The sequence below is a fragment of the Triticum urartu genome, chromosome 6A, assembly GCF_056163025.1.
Source record: "Triticum urartu cultivar PI428250 chromosome 6A, HENAU_Tu73, whole genome shotgun sequence".
Taxonomy (NCBI): Eukaryota; Viridiplantae; Streptophyta; class Magnoliopsida; order Poales; family Poaceae; genus Triticum; species Triticum urartu.
Window position 1 is genome coordinate 29,069,008 of NC_141878.1, and position 19,600 is coordinate 29,088,607.

Sequence of the window (19,600 nt, forward strand, 5' to 3'; positions counted from 1 at the left end):
ATGCCGTGGCCGAGGAGAGGAGGTTGGCGGCCGAGGAGAGAAGGGTGGCGGCCGAGGAGAGAAAGGTGGCTTTGGAGGAGAGGAAAGTGAGCAACGAGGAGCGAGCTAAGTTGTTGGAATGGGAGAAGCACTTATTCTTCTTGGACACATCTAACCTCAATGCGGCGCAAAAAGAGTATGTCAATCTTGCCCAACAAGAAGTCTTGATCCAAAAAAGAGCCTTGGTTCGTGCAATGGGTGGCGGTGGCCTCGGCGCCATGGGAGGCATGGGTGGCTTCGGAGCCATGGGAGGCATGGGTGCACATCCGGCCACCATGGGAGGCATGGGTGCACCTCCGGCCGCCATGGGAGGCATGGGTGGCTTTGGAGCACCCTCCGACACTATGGCCGCCATGGGAGGCATGAGTTTTGCTTCTCTCATGGGAGGCATGGGTGCACCTCCGGCCGCCATGGGTGCAATGTCTTTCGATGTGCCTTCTCACACACATTCCCATGAAGATGCCGCCGTTGAAGATCTTGCCAACACCGTCGTCGCTAGGAAGATCTATGCGATCGACCGGGGGGCTGAACACAGTGATCGTCGACATGGACACGACGACTAGAGTGGAGGGGTTCCTGGTGTGCTCGTCGATGGGCCCGCTGATGGAGCATGACTTCCCGCCGGAGAAGTGTGGAGTCATCACCATCTGAAGATCCTTACTAGCTGGGTTTGCTTTGTACTGTGAACTGAAATAACAGTGGATATTTTTCTTTTCCTCTGGTTGTATATCGACTTGTGTATTTTGGTGAAATGGTTTTACATCGACTTTTAACTCTTAACATGTGGAAAGAAAAGGTTGTTTGTTCCTGGGGTTGAATGCGAATAAATTCTGATCGCAACGGGTTTTTGCTCTATCCTACTCACATTAATTCATAATCTTTGCGCCCCTCATTGAACAAATGAAAGTCAATGCATGAATGCAAGGCTGCCCAGAAACTTGAAATTTCCGACATGAGCATGTTCTCTGTTTTAGATCAACAGTGTGCCTCTGGTCATATGCTTTCACATCATATAGTGTAATCTCTGCCTCATGTTCGGTATTCCACGCCACTTTATGGGGCCCAATTGTTTTACTAAGTGCATTGAGCCTCTTGAGAACCTCGGGCAAGATTATGCCGGCCAAATACCTACCAACATGCCTCCTCACATTGAACTTCACCATTATTAGCTCTCTAATCCTATCTAGTAGCTCACACAAATTTAGCCCTTTCAAGTCTTTGATCTGCTTGTTAAAACTTTCAGAAATGTTGTTAGTGAGATAATCAACCTTGCTATCCACACCAAAGGCACACCTATACCAAATCCTATTGTGGTGTTTCTCAAGGTACTCGATAGCACTTGGATCAGCCTCAAATATCTTTTGCATATGCCATCTGAACTTGTGCTCTGTGAATCCCCTAGCAGCTGGGTACAAATGGTCTGTGTACACTTTACCATGGAATTTTTTCATAAAATTTTGGTATAAATGGCGCATACACTCCCTATATTCGCACTCGGGGAATACTTTGTCAACTGCATTTTCTAGTCCCTTGCAAGCATCACTGGAAATTACTAGCCCTGGTGGACATCCTACAGCCCTGCGCAGCTGCTGCATAAACCATACCCAGTTTTCTGTAGTTTCTGAATCAAATACGGCATATGCTACATAATACAACCAGTTGTGTCCATCAACTCCGGTCGCTGATGCTAATTGACCAACATATTTGCCATTCAGTGCAGTTGCATCTACTCCTATGTATGGTCGACATCCAGCTAAGAAACCATCTATGCAGGGTTTGAAAGCTACAAAGACTATTGAAATAGTACTTATCTTTTTCCTTGACCAAATCAATCTCAACAATACTACCAGGGCATCTCTTCTCTATCTCTGCTTTCCAATTGAACAACAATTGAAAACTATCCTCATATTTACCATGCATTTGTTCCAGAGCTATCTTCATACCTGCCCAAGCTTTGGAATACTTCAGCTTGAAGTTGAAGTCGCCCTCCAACTTAGTTTTCGCTGCCTTTGCTCCCTCTCCTGGGTTTTTCTTCACCCAATCAACAAGCTTCTCTGCAACCCAACCTTGTGTTGCCATTCTGCTGTCTACAAGCTTTGTAGTAGGGCAATTGTGCTCAGAGGGAATCTTCTTTATCTGCACAAAGATGCCATGATTAGTTCGCACACACAAAAACAGGATACATGTAGGATATAATAGTCATAAGAGAAAGGTGAGAAAATGCACAAATAATTACAACATGAGTAAGCATACCATGACAACTTGTTGATCACGCAACCTCGATGCGTGAATGCGCCAAGGGCAACTAGGATATGAGCAATTAGCCATGAATCTAGTAGAATCAGTCCTTACTTTAGCTAGCTCAAAGTCTTTTACCACAGCATGATGTCTTATTGCTTTTCTAAAGGTTACAATGTCAGGAAAAAGAGCCCCCACTTTAATGTCAGCATTATAAGGATCAGTGGCCACATTGTACTGAATAGGCATGTCAGTAACCTCTTCCTCCTGCTGGATAAGATGCTTAACATCAGAGATATCCATATCATCTTCGGCCTCCTCATCTTCAGCTTTCTCATCAGGTGTTGTAGCCAGTGCTTGCACTACGGCAGGTTCAGGAATGCTAACACCTACTAGATGTTCATCATCAACTCCAACATACTCCTCCTCGTTATCAAATGGATCAGTGGAAGGATTTTGAAGTTCTTGTTGTTGGTCAGCATGTGGCACATTAGGCTGGCTTGTACTTCCAACCTCTGATGTGACACTCTCAACTATAGGAGGCGGTGCAGGCTGAGTTGGCATTGTTGGACAATTAGTAGTGTCGGTCTGGAGGTATGCTTGTGCATCATTCGACTGGATTATATTTGCATAATTTTGAGTGCCCATGACCAATGGATCATCATTAGGCACAACACTAATAGGAACAAAATCTGCAATTTTTGATCCACCATTGAATACACTAGATCCAATTACATCCACCACTACCACACTAAGTGGCACTTTCAGCTCAGCTGCATACATATCAAACATCAAGTAGTGCTGCTCATCATGCAACAGCCTGACATTTTCACCCAACACTTTGTCAAAATATGAAACTAACACCAATTGATTAGTGCCAATGTTCAACTCTAAAGCTAGCTGGCGTGTTAATGCATCAACGCTGAACTTTTCTACGACTACAGTCCATAGCAAATTCCTTCCCTTCACATAAATCTTCCTACCATCAGGACTTGTACAGAAAAAGGCCTCCACAACAATTTGTAAATTAAAAGCATTGCTGCCACTGTACCTATGAAAATCATATGGGTAATCAAACATCAACAATTGGGGAAGAACTAAACACACATGCAACAAATCGGTGGAACTTGAGCATTTTTTCTACAAACTTACTGAGAATTCGGGGCCGGGGATGACATTGTTGCGGGGTTACTTCAAATCTTCGGCAGTGGCACTCGAGGATGCGCGATTCAAGTGGCCTCCAGCATGGCCACCGCCATGCTCGCTTGCTGGTGGTGGGGCGCTCAACAGCAAGGCGTCGGCTGGGGCTCCTGCCCGGCGGGGGGAGAAGCAGCAGGACGGCGGCACCGGGATGTGGAGCAGTAGGGCGCGGTTGACGGATGTGGAGCAGCAGGGCGGAGGCTCGGGATGCGGGGGAGCAGGGCGGCGGCGGCTAGGGTTCTTGGGAGAGAGGAGGGGAATGAAGAAAGGAACGCGAGGAAGACGATAGGCACGGGGCTGGACCGGTGCGTGTTAACCAGATGGATGCAGGGGCATTTCCGTCCGACGGAAAATACAGGGCGTATACGTCAGCGTTTTTTCTTAAAAAAACCAGCTCAAAAGGCCGGAGTGGCATCGACAGATGTATCCAAGAATTGGAGTGGCATTTTTCGAAGTTTGCAAATTGGAGTGGCATTTATCCAATTAACCCTTTTAGTATACAAACGTGTTATGTCATGGATTTTCGTGGTATGTCAATTGTTTTTCTTAGATTTTTAAATATGAAAATGATGATTTTTGAACGGGATTGATTAGATTAGGGAATTAAGCGAATCGAAAAGAAATGTCATGGGGTTATGCGAACCACCCATTTTCTTCTTCGGATAAAATGGACTTCTTTCTTCTGTTAAACTGAAGCGAAATAGAGTAGAAATCACCACATACCGCGATCCCCTCTGTCAGTTCCCACCGGAAGCCGCTCGCCGGCGCCGGCGCCGGCGCCGCCGTCTGCACCATGCTCCGCCTCCTGAAGTGCATCCTCACCCAGCAGCTCTCTTCTCCCTCCGCCTCCACCACACCCCCTTTCTTCTCCCTCCGCCTCCTCTCAACCGCGGCGCCCCCCATTCTTGCAAACCCCGGCGCCGGCGGCTTCGCCGTCCAAGACTACCTCGTCGCCACCTGCGGCCTCACTCGAGCGCGAGCGCTCAAGGCGTCCACGAGACTCTCCCACCTCAACTCCCCCACCAAACCCGACGCCGTCCTCGCCTTCCTCGCCGGGCTCGGCTTCTCCAGGGCCGACGTCGCCGCCGCCGTGGCAAGGAACCCCAGTTTACTCTGCGCCAAAGTGGAGGGTACCCTCTCCCCCATCGTCGCCGGGCTCACCGGCCTCGGCCTGTCACACTCCGAGATCGCGCGCCTCGCCTCGCTCACCGACTACTGCTTCCGCACCAAATCCGTGGTCGCCAAGCTGCGCTACTACCACCACCTCTTCGGCTCCTCCGACAAGCTCCTCCGGGTGCTCAAGGTCAGCCCCCTCCTTCTCTCCTGCAGCATCGGGACGGTGGTCCAGCCCAATGTCGCGTTCCTGCGGGAGTGCGGGGTAGATGTTCGACATATTGCCTCTCTGTGCGTCAATGTGCCGAGGCTTCTGACCACCAACCCCGAGCGCGTCCGGGCGATGGCAGCCTGCGCCGAAGGTGTAGGCGTGCCCCGCGGCTCTGGGATGTTTAGGGAAGCGCTGCAGGCCGTCGCGTTCCTCAGCGAGGAGGAGATCGCCGCCAAACTGGACTACCTGAAGAACACGTTCAGGTGGTCCGATGCCGAGGTGCGGATTGCTCTGTCTGGGTATCCATCGTTGCTGAGGAGATCAAAGGACATGCTCCTGCGTAAGTCCGAGTTCCTTATCTCTGAGGTGGGGTTGGAACCGGCCTACATTGCTCGTCTGCCGGTAATGCTCTGTCTTAGCCTGGAGGGCCGGCTCAGGCCCAGGTACGATGTTATAATGTTTCTAATGGCAAATGGATTGCTCAAGCGCGTCCCCAAGTACTATCCAATCTTCAGGGCAACCGATAAGGCATTCTTTGAGGCGTATATATACCCTCATAAGGAAGCTGCACCGCACCTCGCTGAGTACTATGCCACAGCTTGCCGAGGGGAGGTGCCCACTGGATTCACATTGACAGGAACAAAGAATGGGCTATGAAAATTGGGACTGCGTATGGCACAACCAAAATTCTTCTTCGTGTGGTAAGGTGCTAATTCCTGCCTTAGTGGATGTTGTTTGTCCGCTGTTGGCCGTTATATGTCTGTTAGATACTTGTTTGGTCATTGCTAATTCGTGATGAAACTGATTATTTGATTTCTGAATCCTGATATGTTAATGCCATCATGTGTCTCTGAGGTTGATCCAAATCTGAGATAACATACATATAAAAGGGCGTGATATATATGTAAATCCTTAGACGACTGCAAGCCTTCTGCTTGCATCTTCTTTTCTTAGCATTCCTGAAGCTAGATGATATACTCCTTTATGAGATGAATGAAGATTGCAATGATAAATGGAAAGCAATTCCGCAACTCTGTAGGGTGCAAGAAATTCAACTCAATATATCCATAGCTCTGTACTATGTCCTTATCTCCAATAATATTATGTTAATTCGGCAACTCTATAGGCTGCAAAGATTTATGTTAACTCGGAATGAAAAAAGGTTGACTTAATAGTTGTTGCTTTTATCTTATGAATTTATGTGAAACTTCATATTTGCCTACACTGACGATATTAAGCAGAATGCGATGTTGATTTCATGAGATTAGTGCTTCTGATAAGTTGGTTTACTTAAATTAAATTTAGGAATGTGAATGCAATATGGCTTCCTATGTTGAGCAGAATTAGGATCTTTTGCTAAAAAAACGTTTGCACTCACGTTTTTGGTAAGTATTGTTGGTCGGTGTCTGTATCGTGCTTATATAGATTTTTTTTTGGTCTGGGAATGATGCATTAGGCTTTAATTCAACAATATCTAACCTTTTGAGGCCCTCAATGGACAGAAGATCGGGAAAAAGAAAGGAGCCACATCGTGCATTTATGAGCAAGATGGCATTGTGTTTCTTGATATAACTGTAACTGCAAATGATATCTTTTGATTTCTGAAAGTGTGCACCGCGATGCTCTCTGGCGGATGCACCTTTCTGAAAACCTGCAATATCTGTTCTATTTTGAATTTTAAGAGGCAGAAGTGTGTGATCAGCACAGTGCAGATCAGTGTCTTAAATGAATCTGCCTTGCTGCCCTAGCTACTATATACACACACCAAATCTCGTTTTTATTTTTTCAGGTGGTGCAATCGTGTTCTAACTGTCTACTTTTATAAAGCTGACCTGAAAGGTTCAGATTTATCATTATACGCGTGGCTTCTGTTTCGCACCTGGGAATGAGAGAAGTCAGTTTTGTCACTGGAAAATGGAACAGTGCCATCCTCTGCACCAGAACAAAACTTAGGCTATAGGACCTGGCAGGATGGCGGCACCTGCAGGCGACACCGCGTCGGTGCCGGATGAACCGGCAGGGATTTCTCCTGTACCCCAAACACCACTACCTGCCCGATCTGGAGCCAACCAACCAGCTTGCAATGTTCTACAAATCTATATAACCCACAGATACATGAGAAGGCAAATTAAAAAAAAACAATGGAATTATATCAGTGTCATATAAGGGCATCTGTACACTAGGTGCTACTCCCTCCGTAAACTAATATAAGAGTGTTTAGATCACTATTTTAGTGATCTAAACGCTCTTATATTAGTTTACAGAGGGAGTACATACTTGCTCATCTTTTCTTGCTTGAGCTCTAAGACTATCTGTGAATGTCCGCCGGCCGAAGGTGACTCCTTGGCTCAGTTTCTTACGAATCATCAGTTTTAAATTTCTTGCAGACCAACAGTTCAATTTTCTTGCAAACGAAAAATTTGATCTAAAAACAGAAAGCATGCTAAGAAAACAAATTTTACTCAAGGACTATTTGCACTTTGGTTTGTCTTGTTTTAGCTCCTACTGACCTTGTTCACTGTCAAATTACAATTGAAGGAGTTTGAGTTGATGGATACAGGAACCAGGAAGCGTCAAGCGTGAGATGGATTTGCAACTTTTCGTTTAGTTGACATCTTTGTGTTTTTGTTACTGATTTCTAGCTCCTCTGTTTTCCCCTTCTTTGTGAGAATGTAACTCCTCTGGTTAGTAGGATCATTATTACGATAATAAAGCTGACACACTTGACCTACAAGATGTTCAAAGTTTACACTCGTCCCAACGTTATACATTATACTCAGTGCTTTGTTCAGTGCCTAGCTAGCATGGGCTAGCTAGCATGGCTATATTTCAGACTTGTACACGCCCCTGATAGCTTTCTCAATTCAACCATATCACTCTGGTGAGTCAACTAAAACGACATTATCTGGACTAAATTGCACCAACTCAGAAGTGTAGAGTCGGCTACATGCAGACTGCAACTCTCGAGGACTAGAGGAGGACTCCAGAGATACTTGCTTCACAGCCGTTTCAATCAAATTCCCAATGCTTCTCATTCCCCGGGAAATTGCACTATACACTCATCATTCTCACCATTTTTGCTCTCCTCGCACACTTGGTCATGCATTCTCCCTCTAGCAGCCAACTCTGTTTCTGCTACACAGGTGAGGTAGTTCTCTATAGAAGGTTGCCAAATGAAGATGGTATCTGTGCCAGACATCATTCCTTCACCAAACTTCACATGACGGTTGTTGTGGCCATTTATTCCAACAAAAGGTGATGTAATTGTTGAAGAACTGTTGACTCTTTGTGGTGCCTTTCCACGGTTTAAGCAACAACAAACAAGGACAAAGCAACGTTTGCAAAGTGGAACAATAACAAACATGGCTATTGTTTACACATGTCCCAACGTTCGTTCCGAATCTGCTGGGATAATGTCGCGTGATGGCAGTGCATTTCTTGGTATAACTATAACCACAAATAATATTTTGTTGATTTTTGGAAAGTATGCACTGCAAATGCTCTTGTAAGGGAAAATTATGAATACACTTAACTAATTCAAGAATGCTCTTCTCACCGGCGGGGTTCAGAGAACATCAGGTTTGACCACTTCACTTGAATTTGGACATATGTTGTGTAAAATCTCGAATTTGTCCATCTTTTGAATTAGATATAAGCGAGCATGACAGTGGAAAACTCACCAAAGTGACATGAGAAGTAATTGGGACCTGTACAAAAGAGGCAAATCGAAATTCTCAGAGAAAAATAATTATGATAAAATAAGCTAGAGAACTCTCAGGTCCCAGACAGAAGCTTTGTTCCGTTACATGGTATTTCTGCCTTTTACAGAGGATAATGTTCAGCGCTTGGCATGGCTTTAGTCATCTCACAAAGTGTTCATGGAAAATAAATTTGGCTTGAAGGAGTTATTCAGTGTGCATATCAGGGATGACAATGTTCAATTTTCTTGCAGACGAACAATTTGATCTAAAAACACAGAGCATGCTAGTAAAACAAAATTTACTCAAGGATTAGTTTAACTGTTGAGCAAATAGTTACAGGTCCTAATCATATTTGCACTTTGGTTTATCTTGTTTAAGCCTCCTACTGGTCTTGTTCACTGTCAAATTACAACTGAAGGAGTTTTAGTTGATGGATACAGGAACCATGAAGCGCAAGATGAATTTGCAACTTTTCGTTCAGTTGACACCATTGTGTTTCGGTTACTGATTTGTAGCTCCTCTGTTTTCCTCTTCTTTTTGAGAATGTAACTACTCTGTTTTTTGTTGTTGCAAGTGACAACTCCTCTGATTTGTAGGATCATAATTACTACAACAAAGCTGCCACACTCGACTTACTTTTTTTAGGGACACACTTGACTTACTGGATGTTCAAAGTTTACACTTGTCCCAACCTTATACTTAGTGCTTTGTTCAGTGACTAGGTTTTTTTTTTTGAAAATGAGGCTTACCTCCGGCCTCTGCATCAATTGATGCATGCAGTCATATTATTAAGATCAAAACAAGGTCTTAAGTTCCACGGAATCTCAAAATCTGAGCAAGAAAGATAAACATAACTGTAAAACGCCACACCCGGCGAGAAAGCGCCACATCCGACTATAAAAAACAGGCTACGATGCCTACACACCTAGCCTATTATTAGCTCGCCATCCAAATCGGCTGAAGATAGCCCGTGCAACCGTCTCCCATCGGCTACACCCAATAACCATAAGCTCCCTGTAGTCCGCATGAGTGAGTAACGACCACATACGGATCCAGGCTGTAGCTCTGTAGATAACCTGCAAAAAATTAGTGAATTTTGTCCCATTAAAAATCATATCATTTCGAGTGTTCCATATAGCCCATAATAATGTACATATCCCTATCCGAATATGTTTAGCTGTGTGCATGTCTACTCCATTAAGTCACGTCCCAAATAATGTGTTTATACTCATTGGAGGATTAACGTTAAAAGCTATATGGATGGATCGCCATAACAGTTTTGCAAGTGGACATTCGAGAAAGAGGTGTTTAATTGTCTCATTTTGATCACACAACATCTAGATTGACCGACCCAATTCCTTTTCATCAGATTATCTTTGGTCAAGATGACTCCTTTGTGGACAAACCACATAAAGATCTTGATGCGGAGTGGAACTTTAATTTTCCATATGTGCAAAGATCTCGACAATGGCCCAGAATCAGTTATGTCCAAATACATGGATTTGACAGAGAATACTCCATTCGTGGTTAATTTCCAACTAATTGTATCCGCCTGATCTGAAAGTTGAACATCCATCAACCTACGTACTAGGTGTAGCCAAGCATTCCAATGTTCCCCTACAAGAGATCTCCTAAATTGGATATTAAGTGGTACTGAATTTAATACTGTGGCGACATAATCTTCCTTACATTGCACAATATTATATATAGAGGGGTATTGTAAGGCCAGGGGCGTCTCCCCTAACCAAGTGTCCTCCCGGAACCTAGTAGAAGTACCACTACCAATTAAGAACTTCACCCGCTGGAAGAAAGTTACTTTTGTCTTCATTAACCCTTTTCAAAAGGGTGAGTCTGTTGGTCTTGCATTCACCTGGGCCAAAGTCTTAGTATGCAGGTATTTATTCTGCAAGATTTGTACCCACATGCCTTCGGTCTCCATCGATAATCTGTATAACCGTTTGCTAAGCAAACATCTATTCTTTACCGCTAAATTCTCGATCCCTAACCTGCCCTGGTCTTTGGGTCTACACATAATATCCCATCTAGCCAGTCTATATTTCTTCTTGGCCTCGTCGCTTTGCCAGAAGAAACGGGATCTGTAAAAGTCCAATCTTTTCCGTACCCCTACCGGTACTTCAAAGAAAGATAGGAGGAACATTGGCAAACTCGTCAAAACCGAGTTAATCAACACCAGCCTTCCTCCGTAAGACATGAGCTTGCCCTTCCAGCAGCTCATTTTTTTCAAATCTATCTTTTATACATTTCCATTCTTTGTTCGTTAACCGTCTATGGTGAATTGGGATCCCTAGATAACTAAAGGGCAGGGATCCCATTTCACAACTGAATAAGCTTCTGTAATTACCCTATTCTTCTTTAGCTCTCCCAAAGAAGAACAGTTCGCTTTTATTGAAATTGATTTTGAGCCCAGACAATTGCTCGAAAAGGCATAAAATAAGCTTCATATTCCTAGCTTTTGCAAGATTGTGTTCCATGAAAATAATAGTATCATCTGCATATTGTAAGACGGAGACGCCCCCCCCCTCTACAAGATGGGGAACGAGACCTCCTACTTGGCCACTCTCTTTGGCCCGACTAATAAGTATTGCCAACATATCTGCTACGATATTAAACAGCACAGGAGACATGGAGTCTCCCTGTCTTAGTCCCTTACGAGTCTGGAAATAATGACCGGTGCCATCATTGACCTTTATCCGACACTGCCTTTCTGTATGAATGAATCAACTTGAGACCTCTAGGTTTCATTGAATCCCTTCATACGTAAGGCTTGCTGTAGGGAGGGCCATTTGACCTTATCATACGCTTTTCCAAAATCCACTTTGAATACAACCCCATCGAGTTTCTTCGAGTGGATTTCGTGTAACGTTTCATGTAGGACTATCACCCCTTCTAGGATTTGTCGTCCTGGCATGAAAGCAGTTTGAGTGGGTTGCATAACCGAATGTGCAACCTGCGTCAACCTATTCGTGCCAACCTTTGTAAAGATCTTAAAGCTTACATTGAGAAGACAAATTGGTCTAAACTGCTCAATGCGAATGGCTTCCACCTTCTTTGGCAACAACGTTATTGTTCCAAAATTGAGGTGGAACAAATTTAGGTGGCCTTCAAATAAATCATGGAACATAGGCATGAGATCACTCTTTATGATATGCCAACATCTTTGATAGAATTCGGCTGGGAACCTGTCTGGCCCGGGCGCTTTATTATGTTTCATTTGTGTTATGGCATCGAACACCTCTTTCTCAGTGAACGGGGCAGACAACACCTCATTCTCTTCTAAATTGAGTTGTGGTATGTCCCCGGTCACATTCTCATCAAGAGAGACACAACTTTCTTTGGGTGCTCCGAAAAGTTTCTTGTAATATTCAGAAATGTATAGTTTTAGATTCTCTTGTCCTACAATTGTACCCTCGTCTTGTTCTAGTTGCATTATCTTTTTCTTCCTATGCTTCCCATTAGCAATCATGTGAAAGAATTGTGTATTATCACCCCCTTGGACGATTTTAGACACTTTTGCTCTAAGCGCCCATTTCATCTCCTCTTCTCTCATGAGGGTTTGCACCTTCTTCTCGCCCTCATTCTTAATATCTCTCTCAGAAGTATTAAGAAAGATCGATTCTGCTTTCACATCAAGTTCATTAATAATTCTTATCAATCTTTCCTTTTCCACTTTATATAAACCACTTTGATGTTTGGCCCAGCCTCTCAAAAACTGGCGGACATGTCTAATTTTGTTTTGCCATCTCTCCACACTAGAAGACCCTCCCATGTCTCTGGACCATTCAGTCGCAATGAGCTCCATGAATCCTCCCCTCTCAAACCATCCCAGTTCGAAAAAGAAAGTATTTTTGTTTCCCACATGGGTCGCTTCCCCGGAATCAACCAATAGTGGGGTGTGGTCAGAGATGGCCCTCTGTAAGGCCTGAACCGTAACCAGTGGATATTTTTGTTCCCACTCGACACTAGAGAGAACTTTGTCCAATTTCTCGTAAGTAGGAACATGCAAAGAATTGGCCCATGTGAATTGCCTACCAGTGAGGTCAATATCCCTCCAATCAAGGCTTTCAATTACCATATTAAACATGAATGACCATCTCTCATCAAAGTTGTCATTATTTTTCCTCTTGTCTTCTAATGATATTAAATTCTCCCCCAACCAAAATGGGCAACCTTTCATCCCCACAGATTCGAAGTAGATCCGCGAGGAATTCAGGTTTAAGCTCTGGTTGTGCCGCACTGTATACGGACACCAAAGCCCATCGAAAACTGTCAATTTTCGACCTTACACGAAATTTGAGAGCAAAATCACCATGGAGCACATTTAGCACTTCTAAAGTTCCGCACTTCACCCCAAGTAGTATCCCTCCGGATTTCCCCCTTGGAGGTAGACAGTGCCAGTCAAATTCACCCCCCCCCCCCCGCCCCCCGAAAAGGTGTTGAGAAACTAAGGAGTGAAATTATCTCTACCCGTCTCCATCAAAGCCATAAAATCTAATTTTTGTTCTACTGATGTATCGCTAAGGAATCTCCTTTTAGCCAAGTCTGCTAGACCTCTGCTATTCCAGAATATCCCTTTCATATTTCATCATGGAATTTTTTCTTTTGTTTGACTCTCACACTCAGACGTATCGCCGATGTAGGATAAGCCTTCCTTGTCCAGGTTTTTTTTGGTTTATCCTTCATGTCCTCAACATGTTGAACATCGGTGACAAAAGTGGCCTTTGGCTACAAAGAGGCCACATACCCCTCTGTAACCATATCCTCCTCCTCGGCGTCCAAGCCCTCCGTGGGGACTAAATCCTCACAGAGACTTTGAAGCCCATTTACTCCCAGATCATTGATATCTGCCTCATTCATAGGTTTTACCGCTGCTAGATGTCGTATTAAATCCACACCTCTATCAGTCTCTAGGTCTAGTAAGTCATTAATTGATTTTGTGGTTTCTTTCTCATTACTACCAAGAGAAATCCCTAAGTTGTTGGCTTTATCAATATTATCGTCTTTCGAAAAGTGAAGAATTGAATAACTGGTATTAACTGACATACCTGTATGAACTTCGGTGTCTCGAAGCTTGGCGGCCCTCATGGCCCGCCCCATCTGTATGTCATCCGCGTCTGGCTGGTCCTGTATCCGGTGGCTAAAGCGCTTGCCACCAGACAAAGGGTCTGGAATACCTCCAAAAGCGATCACGTCCTCCAAAGTGACTCCTGCCGGGCTATGGCCGCCTGCCGTATGCCCGAATGAGTCACAAGCGATGGGCGACACCCTGGGCTGGACCGTCGGTGAAGCATCAGCCAGGGCGTCAGAACCAGTACCAATCTGATCCGCATCACTGACCAGCGTGGACACCACCTGTGTCGAGCCAGTCGCAAGAGGCGACTGGGGAGTCGCAGGGAACCGGGCGCCCTCCAGCTGAGAAGGAGGGGTGTCTATCATCTCAGGAGTGACTCGCCTCTCCTACGATGACAGCTGCGGTACATCCTCAACCACCATCTGTCTGTGATGATCCTGAACCACCTCCAAAGGAAATCCAGCATCAGAATCCTCCATCTCCACGCGATCGCTCCACAAGCGAGTAGGCGCGGATGCCGCCTGGAAAGAACCAAACCTTAGAGAGGCCGCTGGAGTGGACAAGGAGGCCGACCCCTTGTGTGTCCCCGACTCAGTCGACTGCGAGGATTTACTAGTCGATGCCTTCTCCCTATATAGGTCCTTGGGATTTCCGTCCATTCCCTGGTAACCATTCCCGTCTCCGTCACCATCCTTGGTTGTATCAACATCCATGTCCCCAATGTTACTATCTGCAAGAGGAGTCTCCTCAACCTCAACATCCAAATCATAGCTCACGCCATCATATGACCATGGCACAAAATCCGGAACATATTCCGCCTTCACCACACCAACTAGTATCCTAGCAACTCCATGCATACGGGTATATGGCATATCAACCTTCTCTGTTTTACCGAACAAAGACCCGAGCCTGGAAACAATAAGAAATTCATTAAGCAAAGTCTCCGGAACACCAGTGAGTCTGACCCAAACCTTCTCCAGCAGTGTTCCTGTCGGCTCAGGTTTTGCACACTCGTCAAACTCGAGGATACACGTGCTCCCAGGCACCCTACTGAGTCCACACTTAAGCAAATGATTGAGATCCTATCTCCTAGGAAACTCAACCCTGTAGACTTTATCCTCCACCCTGACAGGAGACCAGTGAAAGGACTCATACACCAGCCGTCTGAGCTGCTGACACACCTATTCCACTATCAAAGTCCCTTTAGTCACCCTCACCAGACCAAATCTCGAGCTCTCCAATGTGGGGGTCACCGAGATCGTACGAGAAGTCCTAAAGAACATAAGCTGATTGTTGCAGACACCATAAATATTCACGACAGGTGTGGGTACTAGAAGCGGACAATCGTCAGATGAGTGTCCCGGCTTCAAGCAGATGTCACATAGCACCTCTGTACAGTCAATCACAAAGTGACCTAGGAGCCCACATCGTTAACAAGTCATCTTTTCTTTCTTGCGTGCCACCTTATTAGCCCTCATGTTTTCAGCTTTGTCACCACCTTTGTCGCTCATCCCATTTCTGTCATCGGTGGGTGTCGTGGCCGGCATAGACACCGCCGCCATCGCAGCATTTGGCAGAGAAGCCGTGGAAGCAGAAGCCACGGTCTCCTTCGCCGCGGCCGCCCCATCGTCAGTCTTTGCCGGTTTGATTATCGGCTGCTTAGGGTAAACCTTGGGAGCATATGAGCGACGCGAAGGAGGGTTCCGTCCGTCCCCTCCCCGACCACCCCACTGACGATAATGAGGTCATGTGGCACCCTCGACAAACTCGCCGGGCGGAGGGTTGAAATTTCGCTGCCACTGGTTGCTGCCAAATCCTCGTCCGCCCCTGTCATTCCATTGGTTTCAACCATTACGAAATTTCGCCCCTGAAATTTTGCTGCCACTGGTTGCTGCCAAATCCTTTTGCGTTTTCATTTCTTTTTTTCACTTTTATACATGTCTAATTTTTCTCAGTACCCAATGTACATTTCTAACGCACACATTAAATATTTTTTGATAAACTTTTGATATTTTCAAATATATTATGTACATTTATAAATTACATGTTTTCAAAACTTTTTGAATACATGGTAATATTTTTTCAACTACATGTTTTACATTTTCTTAATGATGATAAACATTTTATAAACTACACAACACTCTTTTACGTGGTTCAACATTATTAAATTTGCATACACTTTTTTCAAGGACATGCCACATATATTCTGTTAAGGTTTTGACACATTTTTTTACATCACGCAAACATTTTTTTACATTGTAAACACATTCTTTTAAAAATGTCACAAACACATTTTTTGGAACTCGTGATCATTATTGAAATTTTACATTTTTTAATGTATAAAACGTTTTGTTTGAATCACACAAATATTATTATACAATGTATAAACATTTGGATTGGCCCGTGCATTTTTTAAAACTTGTGATATTTTTTAGATGTCACAAAATATTTTCAGGTTTCAGAAAATGTTTATGTATCAAAAGGTGTCTGCACTTTAATATTTTGTTCAGGTTGCAGAAAAAATTTATGTTTCAAAAAGCGTTTGCACTTTAAAATTTGGTTCAGGTTTCAAAAAATGTTTATAAAGGTGTTCACTTTTTCAAAGTTGTTGGTTTTTTAAAAGTATTTGAAATTTTCAAAAAGTTCTCGCACTTCATAAAATGTTCAAAGATTTCATAAATAAATACGTTTTCAATAATTGTTTGCCCCTAAAAAATCTTTACAATGTTCGGCGCTTTGGTTTCTGATTAAATATTTCGGGCCTCTGCCATGTTACTCATAGTCATCTGGTATAGTGGCTACCAGGTGCCAAGTTCGACTCCACAACATGTTTTTTTTGTTTTGGAATTATTGCGTCGCCCGTTAATAAAAAGAAAGAAAGAATTTTTTACGTCGCGTGTTAAGGAAATAAACTCGCTTCATGTCTGGTGGGCTGGCCCAGTCGAGTCCACTGCCAACAATCTGAAACATTTTTTAAATACATTATTGATGAAATAATTTACGAAAATCCAAAAATAGTATTAAAAAATGTGATCCGGTTTTGAAAATACGAAATATTTTTCATAGCATGTGAAAAACTGTTGGAATTCTGAACATTTTGTGATAAATGTGATTTTTTTGAAATCGCGAACAGTTTTTTAAAATGCTAATAGAGTTGATTTTGTGCGAAACACGAAATTCCAAACAGTTTTTAACAACGCAAAACAAATTAAATTTGTGCGAAAAATAGAAAACAGAAACATTTTTAACTTTTGAACAATTTTAGAAATGTGCGAACATTTTTTAAACCTCACGAATTCTTGTTGTGTTATAGTGAGCCGGCCCAAATTCTAGTCCGTGAGAGTAGCTGGAATCCCGGCTGGGATAGTAGTCTTTCCAGCGTGCCAAACAGGTCTAGGGTCCAAAATAGACTGGGATTACAAGTTCAGAGTGCCAATTTTTGGGATTTAAAGTTCAGGGTTTGATTTAGCTTTCGTCTATAACTTCAAGGTTTATTTTGGACTTTTTCCCATAAATAAAGTCTGTCACATAGAGGTATCTTTTTTAGAGGACTATCACGTTCGTATCTACATGATGGAAAGTACAACCACAATTATGTGCGGCGGAAGGACACCTTTAAGATTTTCAATGCCATCGCGTGAAAATAGGGAAGCAAATCCCATTTGGACACTAATACGAGAAATGGATGACAATAAATGCCATCGCATGAAAATATGGAAGATGAGAGTTTTTCAAGGGAGACTCGACAGAAAGGAAGTCAACCCGTGTTGAATAGTAATCTATGTGTTGAGATCTCCACCCTTTTAATCCTTAAATTATGAACACAACAAATGGATGATGACGATATGATCCCTGAGTGCGATGACTGTACTGACGACAGGCGTATGTACGACAGACCTCACTTGGAAAACTATAGGTGCTTCTCCCTCACGGTGAAGGCGGCTTCGAATATTTTACGGTATATAACTTCGGCGACACATATTTCTTTTTAATTGAGCATATGTCTTAAGATTTTGCTTTAACGTGTAGTTTTTGTTTTTATAATTGGACTAGTACATCCATCACTATGCAAGACATTATGTCCTAGAGAAGCTCTCTTTCGATGAGATGGAAAAGGTGGATACGAAGAAAGCTCACCTTAAGATGAAACATGGTTTCATTTTTAGGTTAAGGTCTTAAATAAAGTAGGTCACACACATTTTGGTTGTGCAAATTGGAGAGGACAATGCATGGCCTACGGATTTGAGGAGGGTATGAGAATAACAATCGGTATCGGCATTCCTCAAGATTATCCTGAACATGATAAATACATTTGGGTGGATCTGGACATGATTCCAATTCTACCTCCATTTGATTTTGCTAAACAAATTTGTTAAATAATTTATATTGATTATTTAGAAATAGTTGTTATTCACCCCTACTAAACTTGTTTATTTATAATTGACAGCTTATTTCCTTTCTTCGAGAGATATACGGAAAATAGTAGACGAGACCTACTATAGCTATGGAGCTAACTTGGGAGGAGAAAAATTCTCTTGCCTCCTTTGTTAATGATGTCATGGCTTTGACGAACATTTATGGAGCTGGCCGAAATTATAGTGGATGCGTGCCACTAGTCCATGAGTTGAGCGATGCTAACATTCATGCAAATATCATGGTAAGATTTTTTTACTATTGTGTCACTACTCCATCTTTTTCATATATTCTTATTAATTTAGTGTCAGGACCCCGATCCTAAGTCACACCGATCTAGCATGTAACACATCATATCACTTTGCGGCCTCACGCACGATATTCCCACTGCTGCAACGTTACTTAGGCTGGGACCGTTTGCGCCTTTTGCCTCACGTATATGATTGTGTCGCTAGCACAAAGAACCCGGGCCGACATGACTAGTCGTGAACCCAAGGTGGCACAAACTTACAGGGACAGGCATACGTAACCCAGCAATGAACGTGTCGGTCATCAACGTATGAACCCAAGTGATAGCAAGCTACAAGGACTTAAAGGAACAACGCGTGACATTTCCCCAAAGGGACAGACACAGGAACAAAGAAGGATACATGCCGGCCAACCTGAGTGTTCCGGAGCAGTAGCGAACTACCATGGCTCGGTGGAAGCACAAGGAGACATTTCCCCATAAAGAAAGCTACCAAGAATAAACAACTAGGTGTCGGATCCCACACAAAGAAATACACATTACACGTACGCATAACATGGAAGTATGCGATGTACAACATGGCATCACAACATAACTCAACAACTCATATAGATAAAGGCCCAGAAGAGCCATCATAGCATTTATTACAAGTAGTGGGTATCATGACCCTTCACACAAAGTCATACAAGCCAAGCGGAAGCATAAACATGTCTGAATACATACGTCTGAAAAGGAAGAAGGCTAGGAAGCCTGTCTATCTACAAGACCCTTCAAAGGAACCATACCTATCTGGGATTCCCAAGCTAAACGTTGAAGCCCACGTGAAACTACCAGTGACAAATGTACTCAACAAGACTTTCATCAGAACTAACTACTTATGCATTAGTGTCAACGAAGGGGGTGGTGGAGTTTAACTGCCGCAAGCCAGCTTTGACTCGGTGGCTATCCTGAACTATGATTGCCAGTAACTTCTTTGAGGTAGCGCACACGAGTCCACATATTCACCATAACAATACACCACTATGGATCCGCTCCCATCTCCCAATGAGAAGGCCATCCATAGCACTCACACTTATCTTGCGCATTTTAGTGTATCCACTTCAAGTTATCTATGAACAATCAAAGCATTCCAAGTAGTCCATATCCACAGACGCGGCTATTCGAATAGATCATTTATAACCCTGCAGGGGTGTACTTCTTCACACACGCTCTCACCACTTATCGCCCTTTACACGACATGTACTTGGCAACCTTCAAGTAGAAGCCCAACGAGGGTGTCGGCCACGACCTGACTAACTACACGAGACTCTAGTCCAGGTTTATCGCCTATTTGAGTTCCATCCAGAAAG

At 43.7% G+C, this 19,600-nt stretch overlaps 1 protein-coding gene and 2 pseudogenes across 6 annotated transcripts; 1 reads left to right on the plus strand and 2 right to left on the minus strand.

Annotated features, from left to right (window-relative positions):
* Positions 1-905: 905 nt before the first annotated feature.
* Positions 906-3,826, minus strand: LOC125516072 (uncharacterized; annotated as a pseudogene). Its single transcript, XR_015609214.1, has 2 exons — positions 2,293-3,826; positions 906-2,175 (listed from the first exon to the last, which is right to left on the minus strand). The product of XR_015609214.1 is annotated as an uncharacterized LOC125516072 (transcript).
* A 330-nt stretch (positions 3,827-4,156) lies between these two features.
* On the plus strand, positions 4,157-7,550 carry LOC125514213 (transcription termination factor MTERF8, chloroplastic). Of its 5 annotated transcripts, none has more exons than XM_048679498.2 (2): positions 4,157-5,507; positions 6,304-7,550. In XM_048679498.2, the coding sequence occupies exon 1, from the start codon at positions 4,271-4,273 to the stop codon at positions 5,456-5,458; it is 1,188 nt and encodes a 395-aa protein (XP_048535455.1). In that variant the 5' UTR covers positions 4,157-4,270; the 3' UTR covers positions 5,459-5,507; positions 6,304-7,550. The 5 variants fall into 5 exon arrangements, with proteins under 5 accessions (XP_048535455.1, XP_048535458.1, XP_087385021.1 ...); XM_048679501.2 differs by having other exon boundaries at positions 6,307-7,550; XM_087528895.1 differs by having other exon boundaries at positions 7,340-7,550.
* A 5,695-nt stretch (positions 7,551-13,245) lies between these two features.
* Positions 13,246-15,153, minus strand: LOC147963495 (uncharacterized; annotated as a pseudogene).
* Positions 15,154-19,600: the final 4,447 nt, after the last annotated feature.

What these genes read in the sequence shown, in the direction of transcription:
- LOC125514213 (XM_048679498.2), top strand. Translation starts at nt 4,271, where the DNA reads ATGCTCCGCCTCCTGAAGTGCATCCTCACCCAGCAGCTCTCTTCTCCC.